The sequence below is a fragment of the Strigops habroptila genome, chromosome 2, assembly GCF_004027225.2.
Source record: "Strigops habroptila isolate Jane chromosome 2, bStrHab1.2.pri, whole genome shotgun sequence".
NCBI classification, from domain to species: Eukaryota; Metazoa; Chordata; class Aves; order Psittaciformes; family Psittacidae; genus Strigops; species Strigops habroptila.
Window position 1 is genome coordinate 12,595,564 of NC_044278.2, and position 15,959 is coordinate 12,611,522.

General features: G+C 43.5%; 1 protein-coding gene across 3 annotated transcripts; it reads left to right on the forward strand.

Moving 5' to 3' along the window:
• The first annotated feature begins 108 nt into the window (after positions 1–108).
• Positions 109–12,917, forward strand: LOC115601626 (lymphocyte function-associated antigen 3-like). 3 transcript variants are annotated; one of them, XM_030471907.1, is made up of 5 exons: positions 109–268; positions 4,191–4,487; positions 5,140–5,397; positions 7,410–7,502; positions 10,724–12,917. In XM_030471907.1, exons 1-5 carry the CDS (start codon positions 208–210, stop codon positions 10,735–10,737), a joined length of 723 nt encoding a protein of 240 aa, XP_030327767.1. In that variant the 5' UTR covers positions 109–207; the 3' UTR covers positions 10,738–12,917. The 3 variants fall into 3 exon arrangements, with proteins under 3 accessions (XP_030327767.1, XP_030327769.1, XP_030327768.1); XM_030471909.2 differs by lacking the exon at positions 7,410–7,502 and having other exon boundaries at positions 10,724–11,744; XM_030471908.1 differs by lacking the exons at positions 7,410–7,502; positions 10,724–12,917 and adding an exon at positions 5,755–5,825.
• The last annotated feature ends 3,042 nt before the right edge of the window (positions 12,918–15,959 follow it).

The window sequence follows — 15,959 nt, forward strand, 5'->3', positions numbered from 1 at the left end:
AAGAAGAAGCAGGGGATAGGGAGAGAAGGAGAAAGGGGAGGGAGAGGGCGGGCCGGCCGGCCGAGCTATCTCCACCTTTCCTGACGTTTTCTTGCGCGGTGTGAGGGTGAGCGGCACTTGTGAGTGAGGCAGCGAGGGAGAGCAGGGCGAACGAGCAGCCGGCCGGGCGGCGTGGTCAGACCAGGACAGGCCACACCATAGCAGACCATGCGGCGGCGGGCGCCGCCGCCGCTGCTGCTGCGGCTCCTGGTCTTCCTGGACTTCCTAGGTAAGTCTTAAGGGGGACGGCGTGGCGGACCCTTCCTGAGCCCTCCGCGTTTTCTCCTCCCTCCTTCCCTGCCGCCCGGCTCCCCTCACCGGGGTCGGGGCGGGCAGTGAGTGTTAGCGGCCGCCCTGCGGAAGAGCTCTGCGCCCGTTACCGACCCTCCGGGCGGCTTGTGCCTCCCCGGGAGCGGCGGCTTAGCAGCTGCGGTGGGCTCCGGCGTTGGGAGCGCGGCGCCGAAGGGCGATTCCTGCTCCCTTCCAGTCCGTTTGAATGGGGGTAGTTGGCAGAGCCAGTTCCTTTCGCATGCACTGGAGTTGCGTAATGAACAGGGGGATGGAGCGCCTCTCCTGTGAGGAAAGCTGGGAGCTGGGCTTTTTCAGCCTGGGGAAGGGAAGGCTGCGGGGAGACCTTAGGGCAGCTCCAGTGCCTTTTTGATGAATGGGGAAAAATCTGGACTTCTCACAAATTCGGGTTGCTTGTAGAATGTGGTTAGTTCAGTAGGTTGCTAATAGAAATGCTAAACATAGTTTTAAATGGTATGAATTGAAAGATTAGTCATCAGCTGTATAAAGCTGGCACCTGATTGTGTTGTCTTGTTATCTTACTCTCGAATCTTCCTAAATAAAGAGGAAGTCCTGAATTTAATAGGATCACTGAATATTTGGGTTGGAAAGAACCTTAAAGCTCATCTAGTTCCAACCTCCATGCCGTGGGTAGGGATACCGTCCACTTGACCAAGGTGCTCAAAGCCCTGTCCAGTTTCTCCCAAAAGGGAAAAAAAAATCTTTTCCTGCCTGCTTAAAAACTCCTGATAAATCTTTGTCTCCAGAGCTGTGGCTGTTATATCATATTAATACCAAAAAGAAACAAATAGGCATGGTTTTCCATTGATATTTAACACTACAGGATGGACACAGAGTGAAAAATGTTACTTGAGAGTTTCTTAGCTTAATGTAATTAATGGTCTTAGTCCTTGGAAAGCCAGGATCATCTCCGGATTGAATGCACAGGCTTCTTTGATCTTGAGAGTTGACAAGTGTGGTTAAAGGTGCTCGTCCAGCAGAGAAGTTAACTGCTGTGGAATGGGAAATCTGTCCCCTTATAAAATGAAGTAGAAAAGAGGGGGAAAATCCCTGGGAAATTTAGGAAGTACGTGATGACACTTGCTTTCTTTAGAAGCTGAAACAGTGGTGGAGACCTTATGCATCATTTCCGTGAAAAAAAGGAAGCTGTCAGCATTGAGTGAGGGGTTTGTTCAGACTTTCATTAGAGCAGCATAGCAGGGAAGGGAGTGTCTGATCCCTGGTTTTAGAGGGGAGGAGATGACGTTTATCCTGTCTTACTCCTGGGAACCCTGAGTGTCCTTGGTCAGGAACTCTTCAGCTCCTTGCTGCCATGCCATTTTTTCACCAGCCAACAAAACAAGAGTGAACTGAAGAGGACAGCGATCCCCCACACCAAGCAGCAGCTGTGGTGGGAAAATGTGTTTTCTTTTTAGCTCTGCTTTCTTCCAGTCTCATTTTTGGGCTTGAAGAAGAAACAATCTTGCTCTTGTAACTCCAGCCTAACTTTTATGACTGACTTTTGAGAGCAAAGATAAGGAGAGTTAACATGCACCGGTACCCACTCAGGCTTAGGAAGTTATTAGTGGTGGGCTGAGCAGTGATGGCTCTCCTTGCTTATATTTTTAGTATCTGGAAAATGGCTGCTTTCTTTCCGGAAGGGAATTGCATTACCTTGCTGTTGTCAACAGCCACTGTGGCTTGCTACATTAAGCCACCTCAGCTTGGCTGTGGGTCTGTGAGCTGAAGTTAATGAGAGGCAGAGTTTCACAGTTGGTAGAGCAGGGAGTTTTTATCCATGCTAGGAACACTATAGGTCCCTGGGCAGTGAGAAAGGACTTCTTGAGGAAAATGCAGTTGTAGACGTTGTCTTTTTGAAACAAATCTCTAATGAGACACCAAGCTTCATCACATCAAAACAGTGTTTCATTTTGCACAGCATCCTGCTGCCTTGTGGTCTCCGAAGACAAATGTTTGGAGATCCTTGGTTCTGTTCTTTTCTGGAAATTGCTAATTGAGATGAGTGGAAAGACATACTCATACTGGAACAGCAGGAACAAGTGGAATGTTGAAATCTATCTGAGCAGGACAGAAGACAAAGTCAGCAGAGTTGTCATGAAAAGATGTGGGAGTGATAGCTGAGCCCTCTCTCCTCTTTACTTTTCCAGTTCCTGTGCCTGGAAAAGGCTGCTGTGTAAGTGCAGACAACAAAAGTAGAAACTGTAATGGCATGAGAACAGTACTCGCTGCAAACAGGTTGTATAAGTCCATAAGAAGTAAGGCCCGGATGAGACCTTCTGTGTGTGGAGTTCTCTACCTGAGCACACGGAAGTGTATTTCTCATTGCTTGCCTTCATTCTCTGTCTGAGACAGTTTCTGTGATGTGGCACCAGGCCAAAGAGCAGAATGTTCTAGTATGCTGGCAAGCACTGCTCTTTGCCCATGGGAAACCTAATCGTAATGACTGGCCTTGCTGACCTCCTGGCTGCTTTCCTGTGGAAGGGAGTTAGGATGAGGAGTGAGATGGGCTACAGTTTGTTTTCTGGACTCATACACAGTGAAGTGACTTGTTCTGGTGCAATAAAGCTGTAGTATCCACACTGATTTTATGAACAGTAGTAAGTTTTCGTATGAAGATGGCATGAGAAGGGAGGGAAGCACAGAATGATACAGGGATTGATGAGTTCTTGACTTAATGCCATTTAGGAATAAACATCCCCCAAAAACACAAAAGCAAAGCAAACCCAAAATAGTAGCTGTCACTTGGGAGCAATTGTCTTGAAGAATAAGCTCCTGAAATATTTCTTTTTCACTGCGTGCAGTTACTGTATTTATACTCATGCCCTTCCTTCAACTTAGTAGTGGAGTAGAATCGAGTCCTTATTGCAAGTGTAACTTGAACTTGAACTCAGTATTGCCATGTTTTTGTTAGTGTCCACAGACATGTCTGCCATGGCAGTAGTCTGTGATTTTCTGTGTTAGAGCCATTCAGAAGTAGGAGAGGTAGGAGGTGGTTGCTGAAAACCAGAGGAGGGACACAGAGATGCTAATGGTTTACAGTATCCCTTCCCCACAGCAGAATGTATCATCTGTTAGATGAGTAGATTTTTTAGCACATGTAGCTGTTCTTAATAAAAACTAGGAAAAATCTCTTCTTGTTCTTCTTTTCTCTTGTTGTTTGTTTGTTTATATTGAATGTCTAGGCCTTTTGAGCAGAATACAATTGATTCAAAACTCATAGCAGGAAAGGTTTCTGGACAGCGCCCTTCTCTTGGTTGGGAAGTTATTTAACACAAAATTGATGAAGTGAGGTTTCCAAGGGAAGTCCCTAGTGTCCCCATGATTTCAGAGCAGATGGTTTGAACAGAGTAGCAACTTTGTATTGGAAGTGTGCTTTTTACTAACTCTGTGGATACTCATGCTGGAAAAATTGCAGTTTATTTGCTCAGCAGGATCTTCAGTCTGGGCATTCTGCAACAGGATGCTGAGATAGATTTTGCTGGCGACAACAACTCTTAATTTCATCTTTTTCATCAGACCATGGGCAGGAGGCCTAATTCAAGTGAATAGAGGGAAAGTACTGAGGATAGAGGAGCTTAGGGTAGGGAAGAAGGTTTGGACGGTGATTCTACCTGGGACCATTATGTGGAAACTGGATCCCTTTGTGGTGCCTCTCACATGACTGTGCAGAAAGGCTGGGTTTGGGTAATTCTTAACTGACACATGCCTCATTTATCAACATTGTGTTGTGCTTCTAACCTAAATTTGAATGTATCTGGTAGTGCATACAGTATTAGTCAAGCAATAGTGTATAAAACAATTGTTAAAGTAACTTTTTTCTCCTTTTTTTTTTTCCCCTCTAGCAAACATCTGCTGCCGGGACCTGTTTGGCGTTGTGGGAGAAAATTTTTCTTTTCCAGTAAATATAAGAAAAAACCCAGAGGAGATAATTTGGACAAAAAACAAGGATAAAGTGGCTGAATGGGAAGGACAAAAGACGACGTATTTTACTTCTTTCCGTAACAGAAGCTTCCTTAATGAGGAGAATGGCTGCTTGACTATATTTAACTTGCAGAACAGTGATGCTGGCATATACGTACTAGAGTACTTGAGTACTCAGAAAGAAAGTTCTCTCTTAACCTTCACACTTACTGTGCTACGTAAGTAGTGGAAGAACTGCATAAAGAACTTGCACCACTTTATTCACTTTAAGAAGGCTAGAAAGGGGGTTGTTTATTTGTCAGAGAAGCAAATGGAAACAGAGGGAGGCTGTTCTTTTGGCTCTATTAAGTTGCTTAGGCACTTTAAAAAAATTTCCAAAGGTGGCATCTAATTCGTGTGCCTGTCATTACTCACCTTGGAATGACTTCTAGAATGGGTGTAGATGGCACACTCTGTACATTCAGGTATATAACCAAACTCTTTGAGCAAGCTGACCCAAGTTATCCCAGGCATTAGATGTCTACTAAAGATGTTCCTGCAGGCATACTGTACATGGTTAAATATCTGTGGTATTATGCTGTGCAGATCTACACAGCTTTACTAGTAGTCTTTAGGAAATATATTTGACCAGTGTGTGTATTAATCCTCTTGACAATGAACCATGAGGAGTCTCAAACCAGGCACAGAAGAACCATGAACAGGGCTGCTTTTAGAAATAGATTTTTTCACACATGTGCCTGTGCACACACACCTTACACATACATTTTTATCTATGCACCCTCCTGCTGCTTTTGTTGTCTGTGCTAAAATTTAAGGCAGTTTATAACCAAAGTAATATAGACTGATTTTTGCGTTTTTTCCTCTTTCTAGCTCCCCCTTCAAAACCTGAAACAAGTTGCAATGTCAGTGGGGATAGCTTTGTACTGAAATGTACAGCAGATTTCCCAAAGCCACTGAATTACACATGGAAGTTGAACAGCATACCGCAAATTGTTCATCACGTGCCAGAAGTTTTCATCCCTAAGAAGGATGTTGGTGCTTCCACGAAAGCTGTGTGCTTCATTAAATTCTCTCAAACGGAAAAGAGCTCTGAAATCTCTTTGACTGAATGCTTGTCAGATGAAAAAGGTAATGAATGGGTCAGGTTGTATATGTAAGTCTGAGAGGCTAGGTTGGGAAGCAGCATGGGCTTTGACTGTAAGATTTTGACTGATGCTTTTTAGTCTTTAAATTCAACTTCCTGAGAAGTCGGAGGTTATTTTTCTGCTAGAAGTGGGGTTAAGGTTGGTGAAAGGTATGAGGTTGACAGTTTGATCCCCCCCAAAAGATACTTTTTGCAGGGACCACGATAGAATAAAACCTTCAGCTATGACTTGAAATGAGTAATAATAAAGAGAGAGACACAGAATATCTCTTCTAAAACTTCTGATCTTGTCTAATTAGTGCTAATGACTATTGTGCTGTATTGCTTTCCATGAATTGCAGCGAAACTCTTCAGTCATTTCAGGTGAGTCATCTAACAGCCATTAGTTAAAATAATTTCTCATATTATAGTAGATGATAGATGCACATAGCATGGGCATGAGTCAGCATAATTATTTTCTTCCTTCACAAACACATATAAAAAAGGAGAAAAGAGTTTTTTTGTGGTTGCTTATTTCTTTGGGACAGCCTCAGCTTGCTCTTTTTTAAGGCAGTCCCTAGCTGGCAAGATTTTCCACTTCAGTGCAAAAGTAATTTTTATGGTTTACCAGTATAGAATTTTTCCTCCTTCACTGGAATTGTGTGTTAGACTTGTTAGAAGTGAGGCATGTGCTGGGTTAAGCTTGGCTGGCTGGCAGGTGCTCTTCAAGCTGCTCTATCACTCCCACTCCTCAATGGGGAGTGTTATAACAAAATATGGCAAAAGCCTCTTGGATTGAGATAAGGAGAGGGAAATCACTCAGCAGTTACAATCATGGGCAAAACAGACTTGACTTGGGGAAAATTATCCTGTTTTGATTAATTAAATTAATGAGAAACAGGAACAAATCTAAACCATCTTTCTCCCCATCCCACCTCTTCCCAGGCTCAACTTAACTCCCAATTTCTCTACCTCCTTTCCTCAGCAGCACATGGGAATGGGGGTTGTGGTCAGCTCATTGTGTGTTGTCTCTGCCACTCCTTCCACCCCATACTCTTCTCCTGCTCCAGCATGGGGTCTCTCCCATGGGAGTCAGTCCTCCATGAACTTCTCCAACTTGGATCCTTCCTGTGGGCTACAGTTCTTCATGAACTGCTCCAGTGTGGGTTCCTTCCATGGGGTGCATCCTTCAGGAACAGGCTGCTCCAGTGTGGGTGCCTTCCATGGGGCCACAGGTCCTGCCAGGAGCCTGTTCCAGTGCAGACTTCCCACAGGTCACAACCTGCTTTGGGCATCCCCCTTCTCTGGTGTGGGGTCCTCCATGGGCTGCAGGGGGATATCTGCTCCACCATGGACCTCCATGGGCTGCAGGGGGATATCTGCTTCACATGAACCTCCATAGGCTGCAAGGGAGTCTTTGCTCTAGTGCCTGGAGCACCTCCTCTCCTTCCTTCTCCTTCACTGATCTTGGCGTCTGCAGGGTTGTTTGTCTCACACATTCTCACTCCTCTCTGTCTGCTGTTGCATGTCAGTTTTTACTCTTTCTTAAACAGAAGTGCTACCACTGTCAGTGATGGGCTTGGCTTTGGCCAGTGGTGGGTCCATCTTGGAGCCAGCTGCCATTGGCTCTGACGTGAGGGCAGCTTCTGGCATGTTCTTAGAGAAGCCACCCCTGAAGCCTCCCTGCTACCAAAACCTTGCCGTGCAAACCCAATAGAAGATATTTGATGAAATTTCATTTGGCTGATTTCTGGCTCAGCCTTTCATAGGCCAAAAAATGGGATGGCCACCGCCTTTCAAGTGGTGATGTGCCTTCACTGTACTAAGGAACTTACTGTCTAACTTTCCTAGAGCTGGTGTAGGGTTTTGCTAATAACTGACTCTGGTACATTAATTTCTTGAGGTTGCTTTTTAAAAAAGAAATACCTATAAACATACTCAGGGTTGTATTTATTCTGAAGTAATGTAGCACACAGTTACTTTCTAACTGACCAATCCTTATTTTATTTGTTTAAAGGAGGCAGCCATCATGAAAGAAGCAGAAATGGTCTTATTGCAGCTTTTATTTGCATGGCAGTTGCAGCAATAGTAGTATTTCTATACAAAAGAGGTATGTATAGTACTTCCTAATGGAGCTCGACATGCTTCAAGATTGCTGAACCAAGTTTCTGTAGAATGTTAGCAAGTTTCCGACTCTGGGATGTATTGTAAACACAGCAGAAGAAACAAGTGCAACTTGGGCAAGGGCAGTAGGTTTGAAAGAAGTAATATACTGAACTTTTTTGTATTCAGACACTGGGCTTTGTGTACTGGGAAATGTAGTTTATATTTGCATATTTCTCCTTCAGACGAGGTATTTCTTTTGCTCTGTATTTCTATTTACCAAGTATTATGGCCTCTCCCATTCCTACACAACTTTCTTTCACTGCCTTTTTTGATAGCAGCATGAAACTTGCCCACAAGATCTATTTATTGCTGGGACAGGCTTATACCAAGGCCTCTTGAATAGCTTATGCTGAGTCTGATCCAACAACTTGCTATGCTCAACTCCTACTAGTTGGAATAGTTACTAGTTGGAAGCTACTAGTTGGAATAGTTAAAGCATAGTGCTGTATCTCGAAGACTTTGGTCTGCATGACAGTGAGGTGGTGGAGATAGAAGTAGTTTCCCCAGCCTAGCAGATTCAGTGGCAGCATGAAGTGAAATCAGCTGCCATCAATAATTGTGAATCCCTTGATTCCCAAGGGACATAGTTGAAGTGCAGATTGATCTGCTTGGAAAGAATTTCACTGGAGTTGTATAAGATTTTTCAGATGTAAAACTGTAGGTAAATATGTAATAAAACTTTCTCATTGCTGGTATGTCTGCAAAGCTTATGTAGATTAGGTAATAACTGAGAACTGCTGCTGAACTTTGAATCCATCTAATGATGGCAATCAACTTTTCTACGTTTGAGAGGCTTGCTGTAGTTTACCATAGCTCAAGCATGCTTTACTTATTCTAGGGAGCTCTGTCTTTCCTGTAGATGGATGAAAATTGTGCCACAGAGACTATAATTTGTAGGATGGCTTGAGCCAATCTAGCTACTTACTATCGCTAAAAGTGGAGGTCTTGCTCTTTGGAACAGCTGTAATGTCCATCACACCCCTCTGAGCCAGTTGAGCTAAGTCAGGTACCAGGAAACTGAGCCAGCAGAAAAATCTGGGCAGTTGTCTGTGAGACTAATAGGTTAAATCAGATCATGAAGGGCTTTGAAGAGCACTGGGCTGACATACTGGAGGGGTGGGATGCTGGTCAGTGGTGGAACCAAAGGTAGAAGGAAGGGCAGGAGACAGGAGGGGCTGGGGGGGTGAGGGAGGCTGTTGCAGGGATAGCAGGACAGGCTGAGATGTGCATATGAAATGTGTTGCATGAAGCTGTTACATTCTCGCACTGTAAAGATTTGCTGCACTTTGAGCATGCTCATTTCCCAGAGCTGAAGTCTTTGACAGTACTGGCTGCTCTACATAGAGCATAGCTACTTTAAAAGTACTTGACAAATAGAACATCTGTGAAGAAATAAAATTTTGGAGGGATGTGAAATTAGGTTAGCTATAGCAAATAAACTTGGCGAGGGAAGAGAGGAATGGATGGAAAAAATGGTTTTGTTGTTTGCAAAATGAAAAGGGTGTCCTCATCAGAGTCTTGCCCTTGCTCAAAGTGGGCAGTGGAGGGGGAAGTGTTGATCTCCTCTCTCTGGTGACCAGCAATCATCTACAAATGTGAGAAAACATGGATGAGTGGAAGGGTGGGAGCGGGTAAGGACTGATTATAAGAAACCTGACTGTGATGCAGATGAAACTGCCAATGAAACTGTCAGGAAATAAGGAAACAGACCTAAAACAGGGCTGTAGAGCTGGAGAGGAGGCTGTGGTATCCAAGTCAAATCCTGTTAGTTGCCAGTGGGTAATACTGAAGACCAAATGATGTAAGTCAGCGAATTATTCCTGACCTATGTGATGTGCTGCTTTGCACAGGCACACACTTGTCCAAACTGTGCTCCTACATCACACTTAGGTTTAGCATCTGAAATGGTTATATTATGTAATGTCAAGACATCACATGTAACTGTGCTTTCTTTGGTGCTGTTTGCAAGCTCTGTGGGGACAGAACATTTTGCATGTTCTGTAGGGAGTGTGAAACCTGATATTTATTGCCACAGCTATAAAATGAGGAGGATGCTAATTTCATATTCAGGCCCTCACTGCATAGACACAAACAAATAGCAGCTTCCCCCCAGGCTGGCTTCTCAATCACCTTCTTCAGTCCTGCCATCAAGCTGGTATAAATCAACCGTAGGTAAAGCAGTGAATCTGCTTGGATTTTAAAGATACAAATCATAAAAAATACCTCAGGCCTATACAGGAACCTTGTGAGAACCAGACTAGGGACATAATTCTTTTTCTTAGTATCTACAGAGATGAGTACCATGTGTCACCATATGCTGCTCTCCTAGACTGCCTGCTGGCATCTTATCCTAGATTGGAGTGATGCTCAGCTAGAGACTAGCGGAAGGGAGGGGTAGTGCTATCAAAACAGGAGCAAAGACTGAATGACGCTGCCTTGGCCCATCCAATTGGTTCCTTTTTTATTGTTTCTCTGTGTACACCAAGACAGACACACTGATGTAAGTGAGCCTTGTGTATGCTTTATTGGTTATCAGCCTGCTTAGAGGTTGATGCATGTTGCATGCAGCGAGTTAAGTTGACATGTAGGGCACATAGGCTTGAACTTGCTGGGCTCTAGCTTCCTGGACTGTAACTTCTCTTTACTTTCAGTTTCCTTGCTTGTCAAATAAGAGCTTTATTTGGAGTCCTTAAAAGAGAAAACTCAAAAAGCACCTGGCATTAGTGTGTGGAAGAAATAACAGCAGCATCACATGCATGTGTGGTGGTACACAGCTGGTACTAAGACTGTACTTGAACCTTTGCATAAAAGCAGTGTCTTAAATGCCTAGTGAAGTGATCCAAAGTCATGGAGTCAGGACAGCCTCACATGTTACCAGCTGCTTAGCAGGTGGCTGGCAGTAAGTGGATAAATGTTCTTAATGTGCTCCAGTTGCAGGGAAATGTGTCTAACCATATACAGATAATCTGGGTAAAATGCCTAGTGGCTATCAGATACCATGGGTCGCCTACCTGCTGTAATTGGATTGCTTTGGATCATGTGATAGTGTCTTAATTCATCTTACACTTTATTAGTATTTAAAGCCTGCAGTATTCATGTATAAGTAGTTCAGTTTCCAGAGGAGAAGACATAATAATTTACCTGTGTGCTTTTCTTTTGCTTCAGCTGTTAATTCATAAGCAAGTAATTGCTTTGTGGAACAAAGAAGAATGGAAGAGAAGCTGTAGAATTCAACAGTGAAGGAGCTGCCACCTTTTCTCTTGAAGGTTTTCCTAGAAGCACTGAAGTCATCCTTTAAGTGGATGCTTTGAAGACCAGCTGAACTGTTTCGAGTGTCTGCTCTTCTTTTCTTAGAAGGGACAATGACACTAACACAAAATGTAAGAGCTAAGGTCTTTTTTATCATATTTAGAAACTAACAAAGACGTGTCCACTTGCATGAGTGTAGATAAATCAAAAACTAATTAGCTTTCTATGCAATGTTGGGTCAATACTTGTTTACAGGCAGAAAAAGGACACTTGATCCTTCAGCAAACCCAGATGCCTTTTCTCGTCTCTGGGTTTTTTTTCTAGAACTTTTGATATTTTTTGCACTTTTAAGGTTCTTTTTTTTTTTTGTCTTAGCTTCTGCTCACAGTATTCTAAAAGTATGTCAATCTACCCATTGCTGTACAGAGAACAATATGTTTTTAGGCTGCTTGTGACTGGAAAGAAAACTTGAAAACTGAAGTCATACATACACTGAAGCTCAAAAAGAGCCAAAGAGAAAAGAATACCATGTTAATACAGCCCAAGATGCTGTTGGCTGCCTTTGCTGTCAGGGTAGACTGCTGGCTCATGTTTGGTAAGATGCCAGAGAGGGACTCTTCATCAGGGACTGTAGCAACAGGACGAGGGGTGATGCGTTCAAACTTAAACAGGGGAAGTTCAGGTTAGATATAAGGAAGAAGTTCTTCACTGTGAGCGTGAGATACTGAAATGGCTTGCTCAAAGAAGTGGTAAATGCTCCATTTCTGGTAGTGCTCAAGGCCAGATTGGACAGAGCCTTGGGCAACGTGGTCTACTGTGAGGCGTCCTTGCCTATGGAAGGGGGGTTGGAGCTGGATATATATTACATGTACACATAATATAGAATCACAGAATGGTTAGAGTTCAATCATCCAGTTCCAACCCCCTGCCATGGGCAGGGACACCTCACACTAGACTAGGTTGCTCCAAGCCCCATCCAACCTAGCCTTGAATACTGCCAGGGATGGAGCTATATTTATTAAATAAGCTAAAAAACCCCTGTTATATCTTTTTGTAATACATACTTACACTTACTTAACCTTTAAATTTAGTAAATGATCCCCAAAACTAATCATTAACTTGAAGTGATTTATTTATTTGTATATTTAAGTCACAACTCTTTTTCCACTGCACCTTCAATGGATTTATCAGGATGATACTGTTTACTTCTTTGTAAGAAGTTTCCACACAAAGATGTCCTTTGTGATGTGTATTGTGGCAAGGGTAAACCTGTAGCTTGTTTTCCTGCTTGGACAAAGGCTTGCTTTCTGTTATTAATATGAAAAATAATGGTGAAAAAAATGATTGTTTGGAGGAACTGGCTAAAACTGCTCCCAGAAACTACCAGTTCCTCTAGTATGCATCATTCTTCCTGTGTAATTTAAAACTAAAAGGCATGCAGAAGTCTTACACAGGGTGTGGTTTTGAAAATTCCTTGACACTTGATATCGTTGACTTTGTTTCCAAATCAAAAAGCAACAGCCTTCAAAAATAGTAAGTGATTTGGGTTAATTAACCACCATTGCTGGAAATCTTTTAGCATGATTCATGGAATTTTGGAGCTTTATCCAAAGTAGAAAAGCCCGGGCTGACATAAGAACAAAAACTACAGGCTCTACAGTGTCTCACTGCATGCTTTCACCCACTCCCTTTGCACAGTGTCCTGGTTTCAGCTGTACAGGTGTGGGTTTTTTTCTCTAAGTGGTACAGTGCTGTGTTTCAACTGTAGTCTGGGAATAATGCTGATAGCAACAGCTAAAACATCAGTGTGTTCAGTAATGTTTACCCCTCCTCCAGTGAGGAGGGGCACAAGAAGCCAGGAGGAAGCAGAGACAGGACACCTGACCCAAACTAGCCAAAGGGGTACTCCATAGCACAGCACATCATGCCCGGTATATAAACTGGAGGAGTCACCTGGAAGGGACAATCACTGCTTAGGTTGGGTTGGGTATCGATCAGTGGGTGGTGAGCAATTGTATTGTGCATCACTTGTGTTTATTGATGTTTTTCCTTTCCCCTTTTAGTTTTATATTCTCTTCCCTTGTTATTTATTAAAATGTTCTTATCTCAACCTGTGGGGTTTCCATTCATTCAATGTTTCTGCCTGGAGGAGAAGGGGAAGAGGAGGTGTGAGCCGCGTGGTGCTGCATGGTTCTGACTTACCGGCCTGGCTTAAACTACAACTCACAACATCTGCTGTGTGTGAGAAACTTCTACCCACTGGTAGAAATACAGGTATTCATAGAATCATGAAATCAGCTTGGTTGTAAAAGACCTTTAAGATCATCAAGTCCAACCGTTCCCCAGCACTGCCAAGGCCACCAGTAACCTGTGTCACTGAAGGCCTCATCTGCACGGTGTGTGAACACTTCCAGGGATGGTGACTCCAGCACTGCCCTGGGCAGCCTCTTGCACTGCCCTGGGCATCTTCTTCCAATGCCTGACCAGCGTCTGGGGAAGGAATTGTTCCTAATCTCCATCTAAACCTCCCCTGGTGCAGCCTGGGGCTGTTTCCTCTTGTCCTTTGCAGTTTTCAAAGCAAGGGTGAAGCTTAGGGATCTTGTGGCATTGTTGTTTCTTTGGGTTTTGTGATGGGTAGATTTTTTTTTTCCACACTGGGATGTGAAGGCAGACATTTGGGAGAATAAACTGATGTGACTTCCTGCCAGCTCTGGCAACAGCATTTGCAGTGCTGTTCATATGTCCCTCTCTTCAGATGTCTTCTGCTCAGTAACTAAAGAAGAGTAAATGCTTTTTCTGTGAAAAATGTGTGTCCGATTTTACCTTGCAGCAAATGTAAAAATAGGCAGCTTTCAACAGCAAAGAGTAGAGGCTCACTTGAGATGCAAACAGCTACTTGTGTCTTGTGTGCAACTTAAGTCCAGAAAATGCTGACTGTATTCCAGAAGTGAGCCTGTCCTCCGACACCCCAGAGTCCCAGCTCATGCTGATAGTGAGACCTGATTGTTGGAAATAACAGAAACTGAGAGTGAGTAGAAGCTGCTGCTGAGTACTTGTGGTCACAAGACACACCCCAACTGATTACTTACTCTCCTTTTTATACTGTCTTTAACCTTCAGAAGCAGTGCCTGCAAGGAATGTTGCTCCTCATTAACCCCAGAATGAACGAGATCAGAGCTCAAGTGCTGGTGTAGAATTGATGTTATATATTTGGGGCATCAAACTCAAACGACAGTTGTCAAGGCAGGTTTGTGTTGTGCTGATGTGCACAGGGTAACTTTTGGTTGTTTGCAAACACCCAGTTCTGGATCTAGCTGTGCTGGTTGGAAAGTTACACCGTCCTCACTTTATCATTGGCTGAGCAACTGCTGGGAACAATCTTTAGCAGCTTACAGTGTGAAAGCAGTTGTGTGAGTTGAAAGAAACTTCATTGGTGCCCAAGAGCTAAAACTTCATGTGGAGCCTTGCAGGCAGAGCTGTGAGGACTGGCTTCCAGGAGCAGTAAAAGCTGGAGACAAGAAGAACACTAACAGACAGCATGGTTGTCTCCTGAGCAGACTTGTATCTATGCCTTAAAGCCAGGGGCTGATGGCATGCCCAATGTGGCACACTGCTCCTAGAACACAGCCTTGCAACCTGCAGTAGCAGGTTAATTCACTAACACTGAAGCAGTAAAGGGGAGGTGAGCTTGTGTGCTTCCAGCGTCTCTGGGTGCAGTATGAACTGTGGCCTAGGTACAAGGACATGAATCGTTTCTATGGGCTCTAATGAGCATATGAATGCAATTCTGAGGAACTTTGCCTTAGGGTTGACTTCAAGGGGACTTTCTTCCTTGAAAGGTGGTGAGTAAACTTGACCCTGGGGCACCATGTGGGCCGCTGTGCCTTATCTAGTGCAGTCACAGCAGAAATCGGTGTATCCTATGCTCAAGGGTGTATTTAAGTTTCTACTTCGTCAAGTTTTATATAACCCAAGTATAAAACTTAGGGCAAAACTATATAATGCACCTTCTGCTTTATCCCTGTTGGATATCTGAGGATGGGCCTGAGAGTCCCAAAACTTGACATTTTTTTTTTCCCTAGCAGTTAGAGAGACAAACTGTGCCTCTCTACTTAGAAAAATTAATTCCTAGCCTTATAAATCTCAAGTTTCTTTCCCATTTAGGCTGTGTTTTCTTCTTTGCCATATCTGGTCATGCTTGTTTGCCATTTCTCTTCACTGGGGGATTCAGTGCTCTTTAAGAATGCATTTTTGGTTATTGTTTGGTTCCTGGGGAAGAGAAGGGAGAGGAGAGTGTAGAGTTGGACCAGGAAGATGGAACTGAGGGGAACTGAGCAATGAATGGTAGTTGGAGGTAAGTGCAAATAAGGACCAGAAATTCTGTGTACAGTGCTGCAAAACAGTGGATTTTTAGGGCTCCAAGGGGAAATTCATCCCAGAATAATCTCTTGAAATGCTTGCCTTTTGCTGCAATAGGCTGTATCTTGTAGTCCTGGCAAAAAAGGAGCCATGCCTTTCCATTGATACGAATTTCCCTGCTAATTTTGGTTGAGAATTACATATTCAGAGGTTTCACTTCCAGTTGCAAGTTCTCAGTTTGGAGTGACTGTTAAGCTAACCTAAATAACTAATTTAACTAAACTAGTTAAGGAAAGTCCCTGGTGGTGGTGGTGGTGTCTTTCACTCAAGCCAGCGAACTGGGACAAGAAGACCACGATTCAAAAGGAGGAGAGAAGCTCTTGGTAGTAGAGTGGCAGCCTGAAGCTTTGTGTGTCTGGGTGGTGTTGCTCTGCTGGGTACTATTTCCTTTGGCTCTGAACCATGAGTTTTGCTCAACAGTGCTGATTAAATATGAGAGCCCTCTGGCCCAACTCTGCAACAACTCATTTAATATGCTTTTTCTAATCACTGTGGTATCACACAAGTACATGGTGAATTGAAACACGAATCATTAGTAATAGGCTCCATATTAATAATTAGTCATCATCTGGTTGGTTTTCAGTTCTCTATTTCTGGAGCCAAATAAATTGTGACAATTTCGTTGTTGTGACAAAACCAAAAGCTGAAAGATAATGCTGAATTCAAGATTTTCTGCGCAATCTTTTGGTATTCCCCCTGTACTTAATGCATTCTGAAAATAGACTGGTACTTT